The 22567-nt window shown below is 39.8% G+C and overlaps 2 protein-coding genes across 7 annotated transcripts in view; one reads left to right on the top strand and one right to left on the bottom strand.

Moving 5' to 3' along the window:
* The window catches only part of LOC306891714 (zona pellucida sperm-binding protein 3-like), a 44095-nt gene extending 32299 nt beyond the window's left edge, over positions 1-11796 (bottom strand). Inside the window, exons 1-8 of one of the 4 annotated variants that reach the window (XM_079452196.1) lie at positions 11174-11796; positions 10980-11101; positions 10785-10888; positions 10534-10711; positions 10349-10466; positions 10201-10286; positions 10040-10125; positions 9839-9969 (exon numbers count right to left, since the gene is read on the bottom strand). In XM_079452196.1, the coding sequence (XP_079308322.1) occupies positions 9902-9969; positions 10040-10125; positions 10201-10286; positions 10349-10466; positions 10534-10711; positions 10785-10888; positions 10980-11101; positions 11174-11755 (1344 nt within the window). In that variant the 5' untranslated portion in view covers positions 11756-11796 and the 3' untranslated portion in view covers positions 9839-9901. Of the gene's footprint in view, positions 1-9838; positions 9970-10039; positions 10126-10200; positions 10287-10348; positions 10467-10533; positions 10712-10784; positions 10910-10979; positions 11102-11173 lie in introns of those variants that run through there. The other 3 variants (XM_079452197.1, XM_079452202.1, XM_079452199.1) reach the window with 3 other exon arrangements.
* On the top strand, positions 1299-20716 carry LOC306891769 (zona pellucida sperm-binding protein 3-like). 3 transcript variants are annotated; one of them, XM_079452288.1, is made up of 8 exons: positions 1299-1833; positions 1904-2025; positions 2107-2210; positions 2291-2468; positions 2539-2656; positions 2723-2808; positions 2885-2973; positions 3053-3346. In XM_079452288.1, the coding sequence occupies exons 1-8, from the start codon at positions 1315-1317 to the stop codon at positions 3118-3120; spliced, it is 1284 nt and encodes a 427-aa protein (XP_079308414.1). In that variant the 5' UTR covers positions 1299-1314; the 3' UTR covers positions 3121-3346. The 3 variants fall into 3 exon arrangements, with proteins under 3 accessions (XP_079308414.1, XP_079308415.1, XP_079308413.1); XM_079452289.1 differs by lacking the exon at positions 3053-3346 and adding an exon at positions 20362-20477 and having other exon boundaries at positions 1301-1833; XM_079452287.1 differs by lacking the exons at positions 1299-1833; positions 1904-2025; positions 2107-2210; ... (3 more) ...; positions 2885-2973; positions 3053-3346 and adding exons at positions 18514-19134; positions 19207-19328; positions 19420-19523; ... (3 more) ...; positions 20194-20282; positions 20362-20716.
* Positions 20717-22567: the final 1851 nt, after the last annotated feature.

Raw genomic sequence — 22567 nt, 5'->3', positions numbered from 1 at the left:
CAGTGCTTGCACAACAAGGCAAAAATAAAGAAAATTAGATTTAAAATTATCATTAATAATCTAATAGTGGCTGAAGTTTTGTAGGGACGTCACTTCCTTCGTCCAGCATTTGTCAGGTCTAGGAATGGATTGCGCCCTGCCCGCTCCGCTCTTGTAACCTTGGAACAATGAGACAAGACTGGCTGAGAGTAGAGTACTGTTCTGCACTCTTTGATGCAACAAATGCATCAGTTGTTATTGGAAGTGTCCCTGGTTCCGGTTGATCTAACTAGTGCAGCCTAGATCTTTGAAATACATATATTATGATAATTTAGTGTATGCAAGATTAAAAAGATGCGTCTTTAGTCTAGATTTAAACTGACAGAGTGTGTCCGCTTCCCGGATATTGCAGGGAAGACTGTTCCAAAGTTTAGGCGCTAGATAAGAAAAGGATCTGCCGCCTGCACTTGATTTTGAAATTCTAGATATTACCAACTGACCTGACGCCTGAGAGCGTAATGCACGTGATGGACTATAATACGTAAGAAGTTCTCTCAAGTAGTGAGGAGCTAAACCATGCAACGCTTTGTAGGTAATAAGTAAGATTTTAAAATTTATGCGATGCTTTATAGGTAACCAGAAAGAAGTAATGGTGATTCGTCCTCCAAAAAGTGACTGCTTTGTACTCCGATTCAAAGGTATTAGAAAGCACAACACAGGGCGCGCTCTCGTAGGTTGTTGAGGTGTACGGTATTGCTTTGTATTGAATTGTTTGATTATCGCCTACTGTAGGAGTTTAATGTTGCAAGAATTTGGGACTCATGGAACCTCATGGAAAAAGAGGGCGTTCTGAGATGTGGGAACAATTTTATTTGCTTTCTGCCAATAAGAATACTCCCAACGTATTACTTAAATCGTTATCACAATAAATAGTTTGAACTGTTATAATCATGGTCTCTGTGAAGTTTGCTTATTAAGCTTTATTATTTTAGATATTTTCTAGAGTATTCATCTGTGCGTGGCTATGTGTCTGAATTCATAAAAAGTACAAGAAGCACAAAAACAAGCGCAGCTATGGATTAAAATTGGATATGTTTTAACTCCACAGGTCTAATTAAAATAAGCAAGAGTAAGAGTAAGAGCTCTTAATACAAAGTACCCACATCCGGATTTCCATCTGTCCAATAACCTCCATCTGTTGCAAACTGGTTAGGCAAATTAACAAGTCTAGAGAAGCATTACGCTAATCACTAGAGGGGCGGAGCCATCCTGATTTCCAAATGTATAAATTTTGATTCAGGGTTCATAATGCTTCATAGGAACTCATGGTTAACAATGATGGGGTTGTGGCAAGTGGGATTTGGCTTGGTGCTTGTGCTTGCATTTGGCTTGTCTGATGCACAATGGCCTCGGTCACATATGCAAGTTCCTCAGCAGAGTGAAACTAGGATGCCTAAGTTTCCCCAAACCAACAACCCTATGCTTGTGCCACAGAGATTTCCTTCTCAGTTTTCAATGCCGAATCCTGGTCAAGATCCTGTCGGTGTTCAGTCTAAACAGCTTTTGCAGGGTCCGATGGAAAAACTGATGTGGACTTTTCCAATTCTGCCAGAAGAATCGGTACAGCCAGAGATTCCTTTTGAGCTGCGGCGCCCTGTTTCTCCCAATAGTGTAGGGGCTCAGTGCGGTGAGAATTCAGTGTATTTAGAAGTGATGGAAGACTTCTTTGGGACCGGGAAACCACTAATGGCTTCTGGTTTTGCACTGGGAGGCTGTGAACCAATAGGGGAGGACAATAGTGCTCGAGTGCTCATCTTTGAGTCAGAACTGCATGGATGTGGCAGCATGTTAACGGTGAGACGACTGATCCTCTACTTACCAAAAGTGTTTAGGTTCTGAATGAGTAACATTCTTGTTTCTCTAGGTAACTGAAGATGAGCTTGTTTATGCCTTCAACCTAGTCTATACTCCCCAAGAGGCTTCAAATGGTGTTCCTATTGTCAGGAGTAGGTCTGCTGTTGTCAGTATTGAGTGTCACTATCCAAGGTGAGGTTCTGAGCTCAAGCTGGCTTTATTCTCATGCGTTTAGTAAAAGATTTTGTGGTGACCAACTTCTATAATCTACAGAATGCATAATGTGAGCAGCAATGTCCTGGTGCCCACTTGGGTACCATATGCAGCTACGAAAGTAGCTGAAGAGCGGTTGGTCTTCTCCCTCAAGCTTATGACTGGTTTGTATTATACAGCTTTAGCTTTTAATGTAGTTTCAACTTCATTTTAAAAAAACATGTCTATTTTGTCCTTGAAACAGATGAGTGGCAGTTTGAGAGACCCTCAAACCAGTACTTCCTGGGTGACATTGTGAATATCGAGGCCTCTGTGAAGACGTACAACCATGTACCCCTCCATGTGTTTGTGGACCATTGTGTAGCCACTTCGTCCCCTGATGTGAACTCTGACCCCAGATACTCTTTCATTGAGAATAATGGGTAAGACATGGCCCTTTGCCCAGCCTATGCTAGAAGTGTTGGAGGGTGTTTAACTCTTTTTCTTCACCAGGTGCTTGGTTGATGCCAAGTTCACAGGCTCGAGCTCTCGCTATCTGCCTCGAACTCAAATTGATAAACTGCAGTTTCAGCTGGAAGCTTTCAGGTTCCAGCAAGTGGACAGTGGGCTGGTATGTATTTGCCTTAGTTACGAGTACATTATAGTGCACTGTTTTTTAACCCTGTTGTCTTTGCAGGTCTACATCACATGCATTTTGAAGGCGGTTCCTGTAGCCACTCCAACAAATCCTGAGCAGAAGGCTTGCTCTTTCTCCCCTAATGGGTATGTTTCCCCCAAAAAGCCTTCACTGGGTCAGTAGGGTGACGTTTATCATTGAGGCTGTGTCTTTGTGTGGCAGGTGGGTGTCTGTAGATGAATCTGATCAGGTGTGTGGCTGCTGTGACTCGACCTGTAGCAGCAGTAGTGCAAGCGATCAGGTTCTTAAAGGTATGGGTTAATACTTGGATGAACTACAAATGATTCTGATTTAGGTCTTGGAAGTTGCTCACTAGTTTGTTCTCCATAGATCTACGTTGGGAGCAAGTATCTATTGGGCCCCTCAATGTCAAGGAATTTGGCTTCAGTCGACTGTAATTTTAAATTGCTAAGTGCTGAATAAAACTGTTCTTAACTGATTTATACATGGTCTATAAATGGTCGTCATTCAAGGAGCCTTGCTCATCAAATTTACACTTGCTATTTTTTTGGTTCTGATGTCACAGTGGTAATTTGGCTGATTTTTGCATATTGTGGCTAGGTAATTCATGGCAGGCACAAAAAAGCTGCACGTTACAATTTCAGTTCTTTAAACCGTGCCTTCATCAGTTTTGCTACACATCCAGCTGTGCCCATATACAGTATCTCACAAGTGTGTACAACAGCATTAATTGGCTTTCCCTCAATGAGTTGTCGCACAGCCGTTAATGTCTAAACCGCTTGACTCAAAAGTGAGAGCACCCCTAAGTGAATGTCCAACTTTGGCCCAATTCGCCATTGTCCCCACCCCGGTGTCATGTGATTTTGTTAGTGTTATAAGGTCTCGGGTGCCAATGGGGAGATGGTGTGTTAAATTATAATCACTCTCATACTGGTCACTGGAAGTTCTCAAAGTGTCTTGCCTACAGTCAAGCATGGTCGTGGGAGTGTCATGGTCTGGGGCTGCATGAGTGCTTTCAGAACTGGGGAGCTACAGTTCATTAAGGGGACCATGAATGGCAAAATGTACCGTGATGCTATACTGAAGCAGAGCATGATCCACTTCCTTTGGAGATAACGACCCCAAACACACCTCCAATACGACCACTGCCTTGCCAAAGAAGCTGAGGGGAAAGGTAATGGACTGGCCAAGAATGTCTCAAGACCTATACCCTATTGAGCATCTGTGGGGCATCCTCAAACGGAAGGTCTGTAACATCCACCAGCTCAGTGATGTCGTCATTGAGGAACGGAAGAGGACTCCAGTGGCTACTGAAGGATTTTTATTGTGGTTTAAACATGCCTTTACATTTAATGTGCTTTATGATTTCATTATTGATTACTAACCGTGCATAATGTTGAAAATATAACCAGTGTGAGTTGGGCTAACCAAGAGTTAGGGTTGTGAATTGAGTGTATTTTCCACAGGAAATGGTGTGTGTAAAGATCAGATTACACACGGAGCCCCATGGAATTTGGTGGGTGTTTCCATATAATGTGTGGCAGATGGTCCGAAAGCAAAGGAGTGTGAGCTGGTTGGCTGAGGCAGAACAAAGGAGAGAAAGCGGCTTGGACTTGTTCCCAGGCTTCCCCAACCCCCCAGCAGAGAAAAGACACCAGTGAAATAGAAAAACAATTTTACATGGCATTTATAATGAGTCGGTCCTTTGTGAGACGTTTGCGTCGGAGGACCCACCCAGCAGCTGTTGTATTTTTGAATCTTCTGATCAATAAACTTCATTTTCTTAACTGGCCTCTCTCCAATTTTGAACACGCAGAACATAGCACGAATGTTCGACACTACCTGTGAACTCCATGCCCAAGAGGGTTAAGGCAGTGCTGGACCATAATTGTGGCCACAAAATACTGGCGTTTAGACATTTTCACTTTTCAATTTAGGGGTGTACTCACTTTTGTTGCCAGCGGTTTAGAAATTACTGGCTGTGTTAACTAGGGCAAAACTAGAGCCCCCTGGAAATAGGAACGCAATGGCAATCCGTGTTGGGGTAAGGCATTAAAAATGTAATATTACAGTAATCTATTCATTTTTGCTGTAACGCAGTAATATAACGCATTTCTAATAAAATGTGGGTAATATTACAATCTGTTACAATCTCCGTAACGCGCGTTGCAACAATGTGTTGTCCCCCTGAAATTCCTTTTTTTATCATTTACCAATTCATTCCATTCCCAGAAAAAAACAAATCTGTGATGATTGTAATACTATTTCCTGTTACTGAAATCTGATGGTTGAAACGATTGCAACAGATTCTAAAAAACAATAGAAACAAAACGAAAGTAAGTAGAAAGAGGTTCTGTGTTTTACCCTGTCATTTGTCTATATTGCATATACTCTACCTCTACCATAATTCACCAGATGGCTGATTGTCTACATTTGCGATTCTGACAGCGATTTTGAGTTCAATTGGCCCTCTCTGTGCGTCTTATATTTAAGGCTCCATCCATATATTTAATTCAAGCATTTTAACGCATCTGAAAAGCCGACTGTGGGTGCTCGACAAAGCATTGATGCACATTGTTTGCCTTGATTGTCGTCACCTTTTAACAATTTTCTAATAAAATCAGTTTTGTTAGTATTCCATTCCTGCTAGAAATCCAAAACAGTATGTAATGGCACAGGTGCATAATCAAAGCTGTGCTAGATTTGAATGTATTCAGTTCAGATATAAACAAAACACATATTTTGAGGCATATTTTATCTCCATGATCAGAACATGCTTTGTTTAGTGGAGCAGCACCAGGTTAGTAAAGCATTTCATTGTTTATTGTACTTATTGACATATGTGATAAAACGTTAAATGTCATTTTCAAATCGATCACCTTAGTAGTGTGGAATCCACAATTGCAGTGCTTAGACTCTCCAAAGAGGGAGATCTGTCCACAGGGCCTGCATGAGGCATTTATCTATCTACAAAAGATAAGAAACAATACTGATCTATATTGTCTGCACTATTGTAAGGTGACCTGTATACTGCATAATATGAGATACAGATAACATTGCTTTACCTTCTGATAGAGGTCATGCCATTTCTGCTGCCTTTGGGGCTGGTCTATTGCCTCCAACCTGGCCATCCATTCGCCATCGCCCCCAACCATTGCGGCTCTTAGTGGTTTTGTGTTCATGTAAGCATAAAATGGAAATAAAATTAATTTTTGCAAGTACTGGATGTGTACATGGAGGACTAGAATTCATTTATTTAACTATACTATTCTATTCAACTATAAAAAATATATAATTTCAACTATAAAAAAATATAATTTCAATCAAAACCTCAAGCTAACTAAATTATGGTATGCCTTGATTTAACCATGTTTTTATAACAATAAAGGACAAACATTAGTTTAAAAATTTAAACAATGGCAACCACAAATTAATTATGGTTTTGTTAATCTATCCATATCTTAACCATGCTATATTTGGTAAAACTGTGGTTATGTAGTTGCATAAAAGTTAATACATGGTTAATAAACGTTTACAGTATTAAAACCATGGTACATGTTCGTAAGGTATACCTATATTTACAACTGTAGCAACTTCAAAATGATTATATTATGAATAGTATGTAAGATTATGGGCTAATTGAGATAACATGACCACAGTTTTTAAACACAAAAGCGAAAATACGGCGGCTTGAGCGAGACGTTGTGTTGAGAGACTGACTGGGGTTTGATCGAGAGAACCTATCATCTCCGAGAGGAATTTAGAAACTGTTGCCTAAAATTAATAACTGACACAACAAAAGGGGAAGACACTGTGTGCAAAAATGTCAAATTCAGATCTTAATAGCGTTATGGCTACAGTTGTAAAGATTGTTTATTTCTTAGTTAAGCAAAACACACACCTACAGTTCCAGTCCCTTCTCGAGGAAATGGACTGCACGTACAAAGATATTCCTCTCTGCTTGGCAGTCAGATGGTTAAGCTGTGTTAAAGTTCTGGAGATATTTGTTGGCTGCTTTGACAGTATTAAAGCCTTCCTGGCTGAAAAAGGCCAAGTCTACACTGAACTCGAAGATGAGACATGGGTTTTGAAAGTCATCTTTCTCACTGATATCACAGGCCACCTGAACAAGCTTAATCTCCACCTCAATGGGCTGAACACATCATTTTGAACATGTTCGAAACATGGGCTGCGTTTATGGACAAGCTGGCAGTTTTCTCAAGGGATATCGCTACCTCCATATTCCGATAATTCAAACATGTACGGGAGCTGTACGCACAGTGCAGCGTCAACACGAGTGAAATATCCAAATACATGTTCAAACTCGAATTGGAGTTCACAACACGGTTTGGGGACTTTCGGAAATATGGACGAATGTTCCCTCTTTTGATTAAGCCTTTGAGCTTCGATGGACACAAATTCGATGCATCTCTGATAGAGTGGATGGATAGACAGGACATGGAAATGCAGCTAATTGAGCTCAAGAGTTCAGCACTCTGGATGACAAAATTTACAGAACTCCGCAAGGAGTTGGAAACCACAGCAGTCAATCAGGGATCTTGCATTTTACATGCTGGGCATCATTGCCAGAAAAATTCTGCTGTCTCAAAAGAGTTGCTTTGGCTTTGCTGACGGTTTTTGGATCGACATACCTCTGCGAGCAAATATTTTCACACGTGAACAATGTGTGTTGTGGAAAATTGATCTTGTAGTTTCAAAAAATTGCTCAAACAAAGAAGGTCCAGGTGTCAAAAAGTAAACTTTATTTGCGCATGCCAAACAAAGTGAGATCTTCCCAAAGCATCTAAAAATATGTTTTCAACCCCATATTTATAGTGAAAACTGGTGCAGGGGGTTCGTCTGTTTCACCAATCAGGCAAATTCCCGTTATCTCTTATTTTTAATGACCAATAACCCTATTTCTGCCACCAATAGATCCCAGGCAACAGGATACGTTTTTAATCGTGGAATCTTGGTTGGTGCATAAACAAATAATTAATGTGCCCATATTTGGACACTTTTCCGGTTCTCTTCCGGTGAAGTAACTTGGTGAACTCATAATGTGTCCTTGACCATGCAATGCATTGGTTAGAGGAAAGCACCTAAGTTTTCTGTATCTCATCCTCTGAACTTTATTTGAACCTTAGGCCTCAGGCCTCTAGGCCTCACAGACATCACTGGATTTTATATTGCTGTAAAATGTTGAAAAGTATTCTTAAGCATGCTATATAAGTATTTTTATGTAACTAATCATTAAACAGGTATACTGATTGTAACATTAAGTCATTTGGTCTACTGATTGTAACATTAAGTCATTAAATCATCTTAGTCATTTGCTCACAATCATCTTGAATTAAATGTGGTTAAATATGGTTTCTGATTATATCTCTAATAATTAATATTCTATTCTATTATTCCTATGAATACTTCTTAATGCTTCATGACTGATAAAAAGTGTGATAATAAAAAAGTGTGATATTAAAAATGCAATGTGAAATGATATGTAGATTAATATTCAAATGCATGCACAAATAAAGATATATCATGTTGGTTAATATTCAAATGCATGCATAAATGTAGATATATGTAAAAAGAGATACGTAAAACGAAAATACTCAATATGTGCTCTGTCCCTCTCGCAATCGCTTGACTGTTGATCATTCCGAAGCATGCGTGAAACTTAAGGTGACATACTACACTCCCAAGGTAACAGAGCTCAGCAAAGGAAAACAGGACCAGGGCTCACACCAAGTAGTATTAATAAGTACTGTACATCTATTTAATCTTGCATTCGCCTACACTGGGCCATGTTGGTATTCCTTGATTTAACACTGAAAAGCAGCATTAAAACGTGATTACAGTATTATTTGTTTTACAAACTCTTGCTGCTCTGCTTTTTGTTCTATAATTTTTTTATATACATATGTTACCATTTCAGTTGTTAAATAAATTTTAAAAATAAAGATGATAACTATAACATGTGAAAAAGCAGCATTAGAACTGGATTCCAATACTAGTGTTTTATACTCTTGCTGTCTTCCTTTCAAAGGAGCAAAATGTTTTGCATAAACAGTTTAAAATTTAGAAATCAGTGAATTTTTTTTTATTGAAAAAAAATCTTAGTCTATTCAATTGTTTTTTTTTCGGTCTTATAGTATAAGTATACAAATAGTGTCAATCTAAAAATAAATATTGTGGTACAATTACATGGAATACTAAACGTTGATCTTAAAATGGCACAGTGGTTGCCATGAAAAGAATTTATGGCACAGCACTTCAAAAAGGATACAGACCCCTGGCCTAGGCCATCTTTATGTAGATTTTCAGTGAAGCTTTGTATCAATGCTTGATTCGTTCTCTAAAGTGACTGCTGCTTACCTCAGATTGAAATGTTTTAGAAAGCACAACACAGGGCTCGCTCTTAGGTTGTTGAGGTGTACTGTATTGCTTTGCATTTTGTTTGATTATAGCCTACTGTAAGAGTTCATTGTGTCAAGAATTTTGGATCTGGGTAATTATACAGCTAGACTCCCTCGTGATGAGTGCTGAAAAGTATTGGAACACATCTTCATATATTTTAGGAAGTAATTTGATAATCTGAAATAGTCAGCATATGGGCCTTACTAGACTACAGTGAATAATTTACATATAGGCATTTGGCAGACACTTTTACCCAAAGCGCCTTGCATAGCATTATGTATATGCATATACATTTGACGGGTATCTGCAATCCCTTAGGATCAAACCCACAACCTTGCGTTAACACACTGCTATCTTACCACGGAGCTGCAGGAAAGCTATTTGTAATAGAATGCAACAAACTGTGTCGGCATTAATTTATTCATAAGTTGCAAAAGTTTAGAGAAAAATGTCTACACCCACTATACGTTATCTTTGACTCAAGTACGCATTGGAACAGATTGCTGTCATGAACTTCATATACGGATTCATTAATCCCATTTATTTTTTGTGGTCTGTTGTGAAACATTTTGCAACCGCGCAGTCACTCACTTTTGCCAGCAGAGGTCCTAGTCAAGAATCATTTACCTGCCATGCATTACCTGGCTTACACCCAAATTACCGCTTAAGGTAGAAAGGCTTTGAGTGGCACAAGAACCAAAAAGTTAATTAGATGTTCAAGACTCCTTGAAGAACGACCACTTATAGACCATGTATAAATCACTTTTATTCAGCACTTGACATCATAGCCATTTCTAATTACAGTCGACCAAAGCCAAATTCCTTCACATTGAGGGGCCCAACAGATACTTGCTCCCACTGTAGATCTATAGAGAACAGACAAATATTGAGAAACTTCCAAGACCATAATTTGCAAGTTTACGTGTTAACACATACCTTTAACCTGATCGCTTGCACTACTGCTGCTACAGGTTGAGTCACAGCAGCCACACACCTGATCAGATTCATCTACAGACACCCACCTGCCAAACAAAGACATCCTCAATGATAAACGTCACCCTACTGATCCAGTGAAGGCTTTTGGGGGGGAAACATACCCATTAGGGGAGAAAGAGCAAGCCTTCTGCTCAGGGTTTGTTTGAGTGGCTACAGGAACCGCCTTCAGAATGCATGTGATGTAGACCTGCAAAGACAGTGTTCAAAACAGTGCACTATAATGTGCTCATAACTAAAGCAAATACATACCAGCCCACTATTCACTTGCTGGAACCTGAAAGCCTCCAGCTGAAACTGCAGCTTATCAATTTGAGTTCGAGGCAGGTAGCGAGAGCTCGAGCCTGTGAACTTGGCATCAACCAGGCACCTGGTGAAGAAGAGTTAAACACCATGCAATACTTCTAGGATGGGCTGAATAAAGGGCCATGTCTTACCCATTATTCTCAATGAATGAGTATCTGGGGTCAGAGTTCACATCAGGGGATGAAGTGGCTACACAACGGTCCACAAACACACGGAGGGGTACATGGTTGTACGTCTTCACAGAGGCCTCAATATTCACAATGTCACCCAGGAAGTACTGGTTTGAGGGTCTCTCAAACTGCCACTCATCTGTTTCAAGGACAAAATAGACATGGTCTTCAAAATGAAGTTGAAACTACATTAAAAGCTGTATAATACAAACCAGTCATAAGCGTGAGGGAGAAGACCAACCGCTCTTCAGCAACCTTTGTAGCTGCATATGGTACCCAAGTGGGCACCAGGACATTGCTGCTCACATTATGCATTCTATAGATTACAGAAAAAGCTCTTCACCACAAATAGCTAAATATTTCACTACACGCATGAGTATACAGCCATCTTGAGCTCAGAACCTCACCTTGGATAGTGACACTCAATACTGACAGTAGCAGAACTACTCCTGACAATAGGAACACCATTTGAAGCCTCTTGGGGAGTATAGACTAGGTTGAAGGCATAAACAAGCTCATCATCGGTTACCTAAAGAAACAAGAATGTTACTCAAATTCAGAACCTAAACACTTTTGGCAAGTAGAGGATCAGTCTTCTCACCGTTAACATGCTGCCACATTCATGCAGTTCCGACTCAAAGATGAGCACTCGAGCACTATTGTCCTCCCCTATTGGTTCACAGCCTCCCAGTGCAAAACCAGAAGCCATTAGTGGTTTTCCGGTGCCAAAGAAGTCTTCCATCACTTCCACATACACTGAATTATCACCACACTGAGCCCCTACACTATTGGGAGAAACAGGGCGCCGCAGCTCAAAAGGAATCTCTGGCTGTGCCGGTTCTTCTGGCAGTCTTGGAAAGGTCCACGTCAGTTTTTCCATCGGACCCTGCAAAAGCTGTTTAGACTGAACACTGACAGGATCTTGACCAGTCTGCATTGAAAACTGAGAAGGAAATCTCTGTGGCACAAGCATGGGGTTGTTAGTTTGGGTAAACTTAGGCATCCTAGTTTCACTCTGCTGAGGAACTTGCATATTTGACCTAGGCCTAAATGAACGAGGCTTCTGAGTTTGGGCCGATCTTCCCCGCCATTGTGCATCAGACAAGCCAACAAGAACAAGCACCAAACATAATACTACTTGCCACAACCCCATCATTGCTAAACATGAGTTTCCATGAAGCATTAGGAAACCAGAATCAAAATTTATACATTTGGATATCAGGATGGCGCCGCCCCTCTAGTGATTACCGTAATGCTTCTCTAGACTTGTTAATTTACCTAACCAGTTTGCAACAGGTGGAGGTTGTTGGACATTTCTTACGCAGATAATAATCAGGATGTGTGCACTTTGTATTTAGAGCTTTACTCTTGCTTATTTTAATTAGACCTGTCAAGTTAAAGCATAACCAACTGCATGCATAGCTGCACTTGTTTTTTGTGTTTCTTGTACTTTTTATGAATTCAGACACATAGCCACGCACAGATTAATACTCTAGAAAGTATCTAAAGTAGTAAAGCTTAATGAGCAAACTTCACAGGGACTATGATCATTACAGTTCAACTATTTATTGTGAATTTATAATTTTCTCTCCCCATTCCAATTGTATTGTGATTAGACTGTGTGAACGGATCTAGAATGTGTGGTTCTATGTTAAACTTGATTCAGCATGACCTATATTATATGCTGCACAGCACATAGACAAAATGGGAAAGTTTGCATCTCTTGAGACACGTTATGAATTCTTATAACAAGTAATGTCAATTACCTTCTAAACACTTTGAATTCACCTATTAAGCGTAATCAAACAAAACAAATAGCACAAATGAACAAAATATACTGTGGTCCTCGAATTATGTTTAATTTTAAAATACTCTGGAGAATCTCAGTCATAAAATAGATGGTTCTTAAATACATTTGCAAAGTAGAAAACAAAACTCAAAATAAAATGATTTAGTTTTGTTCTTTATGAAACACAGCGAGTAAATATTCTTATCCTTGTTTTCTTTCCAGAACAACAAAAGAGTTACAAATCTGCATTTTAACACAACGTTTGCAAGGTTGGGAAAACGGTATTGCTCAAAAAAAAAATCCTCCAGATATGATAAAACATCCAAACGGGGCTTCACCATATATTCTCTCCCGACGTAAATTTAACTCTTACCAAAATTAATGCTGTTTCCTCATCTACTACGGGTTCCTGAATAAACAGACATGCCATTTAACTGTCTGTGTTACGAACTTGTGCGCGATTAAGGAAAACGAATGAATAAACAAACGGCGTAGGCAATTTCAACACCCCTCGCGTTTCTAAAAGGGGGCGGAGATTGTAACAAACCTCTGGAATAAAACCTGCTCCGGACCAGGTTAGGTTCACAGAGTAGGTTACTATGGTTACTCACTCTAAGTATAAGATACCTTGATTTCTGAAACGGGCTTGACTTACCCCGTGGTCGTGGGTTTGATATACCTCGCGTTCTGAAACGGAAAACCCAGAGTATCCCGTTTTCTGGGGTTAACTTACACGGAGTTTGCACTTACCCTGCTTTCTGAAACGGGTCCCTGATGTCTTTCATCTGTTGTGTGTGTGTGTGTGTGTGTGTGTGTGTGTGTGTGTGTGTTTATCCATGTTCTTTTAAATTTTTCAGTAACTTTATTTCCATACTTTTAGCAGATCTGGAATCCACTATCTATTTTAGAACACTTTCTCATAGTCAAATGTGTGCCGGTTAAGATATCTTTTGTCATAGACTAGTAATGTATGGTTTAATTCGCTTTGTGGGCCCATACAGTCTAATTGTATAATCTGTTTTATTAGTTTCTAATTGTTTCTAGAAAGTAGCATGAAAACTAGAAGGCCGAGTTGATTTTCCAATGTGTGTAGGGATCCACACCTGTTGTGCCTGGTATTTGCTCATAGACAACGCTTATGTAACAAGTGCCCGCAATGTAGGTTGGAGCAATGGACCAGTTTCTAGGTTAGTGGAGAACAGAATAAATACTGGCAGTAAATAAATCATACAACAGGTAAAATACTCAAAGAAAATATATTTTTCGATTGAATAGTCACGTAAACAACATGAATCGGTTTGAAAATAAAACAATACAAAAAAACAAGAAAATGTATGCAGAAAAATATGAGTTATCGGTGTTGTCTTTGGTTTTCTTTTCGTATTCTCTTAAAACAGCATTTTATCGCTTTTGCTGTTTAACCTTTATCCTTGTTTAGTTATCGAGTACAGCACAACTCTGATTTGATCTTGATTTTGGACAGCTTTTAAGGTTTACTGATCTTCAATTTAGAGTTAGGGTCTTATTCAAATTAGCTTTTAGTTTTAACCTCCTATACCGTTAGACAAACCAAATAATTTCCTTAACCAGGGTACATTGTCATGTAACCACATTTAAACCCAACTAAAACATATATCAAACTGAAATGATAAAAATTAAAATCCAAAATTTACATCTGATTTACATTCAACAATATTCAGTGAACTATACTCTTGTTAGAACTTTTTTTTCTGAATTGTCTCACGAACACCGTCCAGAAAGTTCTTTAATAAAGTCCAGTGCGTGCGTGAAATCAGTTCAGTCCTACCAGTGCAAAGTGGAAAAGAATGTCCTCCCAACTGAAGAAGGGTTGAGGTTATAGCACGACGCAAAAAGGGTCCTCGTGACACAGCAAGTGTATTTTCCCAGGCTTAGATTTCAGCATTCAGAACTCTTTTTTTCTTTTTGGGAGTCTCGCCATCTCAATTCCATAGGAGAATTTTCCAACTCAGACAATAAACCTGACCTGTTTTACCAAAACAGTGTCATTAATATTATTTCTTTATAACTTTTTTTCTTTAAACTGAGTGTTTAAACATCCACCTAAACTTTCATGACCAACATATGTTATCTTGACATATTGAGGATGTTCAAATTACTATTCAACCATGCTAATCGCTTAACGTTTCGAAATATAATTCTAGCTTCTTAGCAACAGACAGATAATTCAGACACCCTGCAGACCCAGATTCATTTTTGTCTTCACATGACAAGCAGATACTGTTGCATACTTCGTGTCACACTCCTCTTGTCACCCAACCAAGATTAACGCTGGTGCAGATATAATTACACACATGTAATCTCCCCAATTAAACTGTTAATAGTAGCCAATGTCATCCTCAAAAGTATAATGTTGATGGACTGATTGTTGAATTTGTGCCCCCAGTCCCGGGACTGAGCTGGTTGGAGACTGCAACTGATCTGAAATTGAAAAGTGAAAGTGACCTATTTGTCAGTTATGGAGAACCATACCTGAAATTTGCCCTCTGCATTTAACCCATCCAGAGAGTAGTGAACACACGCACAGCAAGTGGTGAACACACATACACCCGGAGCAGTGGGCAGCTATCACTGCAGCGCCCGGGGAGCAAGTAGGGGTAAGGTGCCTTGCTCAAGGGCACCTCAGTCGTTACCTGCCGGCCCTGAGGATCGAACTGGCAACCTTCTGGTCACGAGTCCGACTCTCTAACCATTAGGACACGATCTGTGGTTGAAAGGGTTCAATTGTTTTCTCTCAGTATTTCCCATCCTCCTTTCAACTCTTTTTCACACTAAAAATCTTTTTTCTCTGCAGTATTAGGCTGCAAACACAAAGGCAGATCCAGTGGGTGCCTGTAGACATTTTTTTGAAGTTGAAAGGGTTCAATTGTTTTCTCTCAGTATTTCCCACCCTCCTTTCAACTCTTTTTCACACTAAAAATCGGTTTTTCTCTGCAGTATTAGGCTGCAAACACAAAGGCAGATCCAGTGGGTGCCTGTAGACATTTTTTTGAATGACTTATGAGTATTAAACTCATAACCTAAGACTTTAGATTTTTGGTAATAGTCCCACCGAAAAAGCAGAAAAATATCAAATAATCCATAATACATGGTTTTCCCATCCCTTGTATCTTCACTTGGAGCAAATAAAATTACTTAAACTACAAACAGCCTCCGGATTATTTGAAGCCACACAGTTTCTGCCACCCAGATTGGTCAGCTAGCTGGGTCAATATCTGTGGGGTGGGGACAGCAGTGAGAGTATGGGACATGGAGAGAGTATGTTCCCCTCATTTAAAGAGACATACCCTCTTCTACCCCCTATCCCTGCTTTTATATTTGCCCCATACATTTTGTTTTAATGATCTATCCTGCCTATATAGCTCAACGCTGACCCCATGTGTTTGTCTGTTTTCTAACACAATTGTGATGTCAAATAGAAGTTATGGCAACGTGTTTAACTAATTTGGAAACATTTCTAACAAGAACCTTCAACAAATAATTTTAATCAAAACAAGAATGGCCAAACTGTTCTCCTCTGGGGCCCATTTCAACCAACACTGACTTAAAATGTGAACTCTGAGTTGATTTTCACCGAGATGTGAAAAATTTATTTTTTGGTTTCAGAACAGCTGGTTTGAGTTAGTTCTATCAACTCTGGGTAGATTTATCTTGAGTGAAGCGTCACGACTATGACGAGCCATGATCAATGGAGCTCCGATACGACGATTCACCATGGCAACGGAACATGGGGGCAGAAAGCGCTTGAGAGTGAGGCACACTTTCTGCTCTGCAGTGGATTTACTAATGTGCTGAAAATGACTCTTGTTTCAATTAAAAAATAGATAAATGTACCAGTAAACAAATACATTAATCAGTAAATGAATGAAACAACAGAAACGAAACAGAAATAATAAAACATTGTTATGTCCTCATTCCCCATAAGTGCTCTATAATGATAATTGTGAGATGTCATGATCACTTGTTAGGGTTTCAGATTCTAACGGTTCGATCTCTTCTCGGAGCACATTTGGATAGGAATGGCTCCACATCTAGCCTATGTTTATTGCTTCATTTCTGCATGTATGCCTGTATTTAGACATACTTTATTCATGCGTTTTATTTATCCTCTACAAAAGCACAAATTGCATTTAAGTCACTTAGTTGGTGTCTGTGTGATCAAAATGTGTGCCATGAATGACTGTATGAATGAATATATGAATTAGGTACACCACTTGCTTTAAAAAGGCGGAGGAGATCGAAAGAAACTCTGTTTATAGAAAACCTGCTCCCGACCAGGTTAGGTTCACAGAGTAAGTTACTATGGTTACTGACTCTGAGTATAACTTACCTATCTTTTAAAAATGGGCTTTAGTTACCCCATATTCTCTGGGTTTGTCATACCTCACATTCTGAAACCGAAAACCCAAAGTTTCCCTCATTTCAGAGTTTTCCCAAAACCTCCTGAAACGGCCCCTGGTGTAACTAGAAGCTCAAGAGAGGGAAAACCTCAGTGTTCTTCCCATAATTTGTCTCAATATTCATTAATGTTACATTTCTTAATCCATCTTTGTTATTCAGTTCAATTCAATTTATATAGCGCTTTTCACAACCTTCATTGTTGCTTTACTTTTTTATCATAATAAAAAAATGAATTAACATAATACTAGGGGAAACCTTAAAGAGAATAGTGTGGCATTAAGATACATGGTATTATTGAACGTTTTTCTCTGTGCAATGTACACTGATGTTAGTGGATTGTCAGAAATTTTAAATTATTCAATCGAAGTATATTTAATTTAGGTATATTATTATTTTAAATATTGTTATCAGGACTGGGAGTGTAAAATTACAATATACCAAATCAATTTGGAATAATTCCAATACGTGCAGAAATAAAAAATATTTGATAAAGTATGTTAACATGCATGTGTGTTATTAAACGCAAGTTTAAACGCAAACTAAATCAGCAGTCTCCCAGTGAGTAAGCCAGTGGGATCGGTGGCAAGGAACCAAAACTCCACTATAGATGTACACCAATGATAACTTTCTGCGCAGGGTTTAAAGGTGTAAATTCATTTCACCATGCATCTAAACTGACATTATATGACCTATTTTGTAAAGAGGATTTCATCGGATACACACACCTGGCCCGAAAGTTAACTTCCGTTCTGTGTTTGTCAATCAGTCTGGCTATGATAATAAACATATATTGTTTTCAAATTATATGAATGTAGAGTATAATTAATTGTAGCTAATGTAAGTTACTTGTCATTTATTTAGCTTGTTATCAGAAATGAACTGCAGTGAGGGCCACAAAAGTGTGCATGCGTGCTTGGAAATAGTCTACACCAAAAAAAGTTATCTGAACAAGTAATATCCCTGTGGTCCATTTTTGAGGGCTATGCCCTTAGTGATCGGAAGGTATACGCTGGATACCCACTATAAAAGATCAAGGATTTCCGTATACCCACTTAAAGATGCGCAAGGATATTGAAGCACAGACGTTAAAACATTATTCGATGAAAACAGTTTCTTTTGTTCCTTTATTTTTTTATTCATCTGTAGTCTTGTGTTATTTGTATTGTTAGTTTGCGCTTAATAGGTGAATTGACTTTTATAAGAATTCATAACGTGTCTCATGAGATGCAAACTTTCCCATTTTGTCTATGTGCTGTGGATGATATAATATAGGTCATGCTGAATCAAGTTAAACATACAACCAGACAATCTAGATCCGTTCACACAGTCTAATCACAACACAATTGGGATGGGGAGGGAAAAATGATAAATTCACAATAAATAGTTTGAGCTGTAATGATTATAGTCCCTGTGAAGTTTGCTTATTAAGCTTTACTATGTTAGATACTTTATAGAGTACAAGTCTGTGCGTGGCTATGTGTCTGAATTCATAAAAAGTACAAGAAACAAAACAAAAAGTGCAGGTATGCTGTATGGTTGGTTGTGTTTCAACTTGAAAGGTCCAATTAAAATAAGCAAGAGGATAGCTCTTAATACAAAGTACACAAATCCTGATTTCCATCTGTGTCCAACAACATCCACCTGTTGCAAGCTGGTTAGGCAAATACACAAGTCTAGATAAGCATTATGGTAATCACTAGAGGGGCGGAGCCATCCTGATTTCCAAATGTTTAAATTTTGATTCAGGGTTCCTAATGCTTCATGGAAACTCATGTTTAACAATGATGGGGTTGTGGCAACTAGGATTAGGCTTGGTGCTTGTATTTGGCTTGTCTGCTGCACAATGGCGGGGAAGATCGGCCCAAACTCAGAAGCCTCGTTCATTTAGGCCTCGGTCACATATGCAAGTTTCTCAGCAGAGTGAAACTAGGATGCCTCAGTTTCCCCAAACTAACAACCCCATTCTTGTGCCACAGAGATTTCCTTCTCAATTTTCAATGCAGACTGGTCAAGATCCTGTCAGTGTTCAGACTAAACAGCTTTTGCAGGGTCCGATAGAAAAACTGACGTGGGCCTTTCCAAGATTGCCAGAAGAACCGGTACAGCCAGAGATTCCTTTTGAGCTGCGGCGCCCTGTTTCTCCCAATAGTGTAGGGGCTCAGTGCGGTGAGAATTCAGTGTATGTGGAAGTGATGGAAGACTTCTTTGGGACTGGAAAACCACTAATGGCTTCTGGTTTTGCACTGGGAGGCTGTGAACCAATAGGGGAGGACAATAGTGCTCGAGTGCTCATCTTTGAGTCCGAACTGCATGGATGTGGCAGCATGTTAACGGTGAGAAGACTGATCCTCTACTTGCCAAAAGTGTTTTGGTTCTGAATTTGGGTAACATTCTTGTTTCTTTAGGAAACCGAAGATGAGCTTGTTTATGCCTTCAACCTTGTCTATACTCCCCAAGAGGCTTCAAATGGTGTTCCTATTGTCAGGAGTAGTGGTGCTGTTGTCAGTATTGAGTGTCACTATCCAAGGTGAGGTTCTGAGCAAAAGATGGCTGTATACGTGTGTGTGTAGAAAAAGATATTGCAGTTTGTGGTGACCAACTTTTTCTACAATCTACAGAATGCATAATGTGAGCAGTAATGTCCTGGTGCCCACTTGGGTACCATTTGCAGCTACAAAGGTCGCTGAAGAGCGGTTGGTCTTCTCCCTCAAGCTTATGACTGGTTTGTATTATACAGCTTTAGCTTTTAATGTAGTTTCAACTTCATTTTGTAGACCTTGTCTAATTTGTCCTTGAAACAGATGAGTGGCAGTTTGAGAGACCCTCAAACCAGTACTTCCTGGGTGACATTGTGAATATTGAGGCCTCTGTGAAGACGTACAACCATGTACCCCTCCGTGTGTTTGTGGACCGTTGTGTAGCCACTTCATCCCCTGATGTGAACTCTGAGCCCAGATACTCATTCATTGAGAATAATGGGTAAGACATGGCCCTTTATTCAGCCCATCCTAGAAGTATTGCATGGTGTTTAACTCTTTTCTTCACCAGGTGCCTTGTTGATGCCAAGTTCACAGGCTCGAGCTCTCGCTACCTGCCTCGATCTCAAATTGATAAGCTGCAGTTTCAGCTGGAGGCTTTCAGGTTCCAGCAAGTGGACAGTGGGCTGGTATGTATTTGCCTTAGTTACGAGTACATTATAGTGCACTTTTTTAACCCTGTTGTCTTTGCAGGTCTACATCACATGCATTTTGAAGGCGGTTCCTGTAGCCACTCCAACAAACCCTGAGCAGAAGGCTTGCTCTTTCTCCCCTAATGGGTATGTTTCCCCCAAAAAGCCTTCACTGGGTCAGTAGGGTGACATTTATCATTGAGGCTGTGTCTTTGTTTGGCAGGTGGGTGTCCGTAGATGAATCTGATCAGATGTGTGGCTGCTGTGACTCGACCTGTAGCAGCAGTAGTGCAAGCGATCAGGTTCTTAAAGGTATGGGTTAATACTTGGATGAACTACAAATTATTCTGATTTAGGTCTTGGAAGTTGCTCACTAGTCTGTTCTCCATAGATCTACGTTGGGAGCAAGTATCTATTGGGCCCCTCAATGTCAAGGAATTTGGCTTCAGTCGACTGTAATTTGAAATTGCTAAGTGCTGAATAAAACTGTTCTTAACTGATTTATACATGGTCTATGAATAGTCGTCATTCAAGGAGCCTTGATCATCAAATTTAAATTTATTTATTTTTGGTTCTGATGTCACAGTGGTAATTTGGCTGATTTTGCATATTGTGGCTAGGTAATTCATGGCAGGCACAAAGAAGCTGCACGTTACGATTTCAGTTCTTTAAACCGTGCCTTCATCCGTTTTTCTACACATCCAGCTGTGCCCATATACAGTATCTCACAAGTGTGTACAACAGCATAAATTGGCTTTCCCTCAATGACTTGCCGCACAGCTGTTAATGTCTAAACCGCTTGACTCAAAAGTGAGAGCACCCCTAAGGGAATGTCCAGCTTGGGCCCAATTCGCCATTGTCCCCACCCCGGTGTCATGTGATTTTGTCAGTGTTATAAGGGGTCTCGGGTGCCAATGGGGAGATGGTGTGTTAAATTATAATCACTCTCATACTGGTCACTGGAAGTTCTCAAAAAGTGTCTTGCCTACAGTCAAGCATGGTTGTGGGAGTGTCATGGTCTGGGGCTGCATGAGTGCTTTCGGCACTGGGGAGCTACAGTTCATTAAGGGGACCATGAATGGCAAAATGTACCGTGATGCTATACTGAAGCAGAGCATGATCCACTTCCTTTGGAAATAACGACCCCAAACACACCTCCAATACGACCACTGCCTTGCCAAAGAAGCTGAGGGGAAAGGTAATGGACTGGCCAAGAATGTCTCAAGACCTATACCCTACTGAGCATCTGTGGGCATCCTCAAACGGAAGGTGGAGGAGTGCAAGGTCTGTAACATCCACCAGCTCAGTGATGTCGTCATTGAGGAACGGAAGAGGACTCCAGTGGCTACTGAAGGATTTTTATGCCTTTACATTTAATATGCTTTATGATTTCATTATTGATTACTAACCGTGCATAATGTTGAAAATATAACCAGTGTAAGTTGGGCTAACCAAGAGTTAGGGGTGTGAATTGAGTGTGTTTTCCACAGGAAATGGTGTGTGTAAAGATCAGATTACACACGGAGCCCCATGGAATTTGGTGGGGTGTTTCCATATAATGTGTTGCAGATGGTTCGAAAGCAATGGAGTGTGAGCTGGTTGGCTGAGGCAGAACAAAGGAGAGAAAGCGGATTGGACTTGTTCCCAGGCTTCCCCAACCCCCCAGCAAAGAAAAGACACCAGTGAAATAGAAAAACAATTTTACATGGCATTTATGAGTCGGTCCTTTGAGACGTTTGCGTCGGAGGACCCACCCAGCAGCTGTTGTATTTTTGAATCTTCTGATCAATAAACTTCTTTTTCTTAACTGGCCTCTCTCCAATTTTGAACACGCAGAACATAGCATGAATGTTCGACACTACCTGTGAACTCCATGCCCAAGAGGGTTAAGGCAGTGCTGGACCATAATTGTGGCCACAAAATACTGACATTTAGACATTTTCACTTTTCAATTTAGGGGTGTACTCACTTTTGTTGCCAGCGGTTTAGAAATTACTGGCTGTGTTAACTAGGGCAAAACTAGAGCCCCCTGGAAATAGGAACGCAATGGCAATCCGTGTTGGGGTAAGACATTAAAAATGTAATATTACAGTAATCTATTCATTTTTGCTGTAACGCAGTAATATAACGCATTTCTAATAAAATGTGGGTAATATTATTACAATCTGTTACAATCTCCGTAACGCGCGTTGCAACGTGTTGTCCCCCTGAAATTCCTTTTTTTTATCATTTACCAATTCATTCCATTCCCAGAAAAAAAACTAATCTGTGATGATTGTAATACTATTTCCTGTTACTGAAATGGTTGAAACGATTGCAACAGATTCTAAAAAAGAATAGAAACGAAAGTAGAAAGAGGTTCTGTGTTTTACCCTGTCATTTGTCTATATTGCATATACTCTACCTCTACCATAATTCACCAGATGGCTGATTGTCTACATTTGCGATTCTGACAGCGATTTTGAGTTCAATTGGCCTTCTCTGTGCCTCTTATATTTAAGGCTCCATCCATATATTTAATTCAAGCATTTTAACGCATCTGAAAAGCCGACTGTGGGTGCTCGACAAAGCATTGATGCACATTGTTTGCCTTGATT

This window comes from Barbatula barbatula, assembly GCF_947034865.1.
Source record: "Barbatula barbatula genome assembly, chromosome: 1".
Classification (NCBI taxonomy): Eukaryota; Metazoa; Chordata; class Actinopteri; order Cypriniformes; family Nemacheilidae; genus Barbatula; species Barbatula barbatula.
Note: the sequence above shows the minus strand (reverse complement) of the source record. Positions and strands in the feature narration are given on the sequence as shown.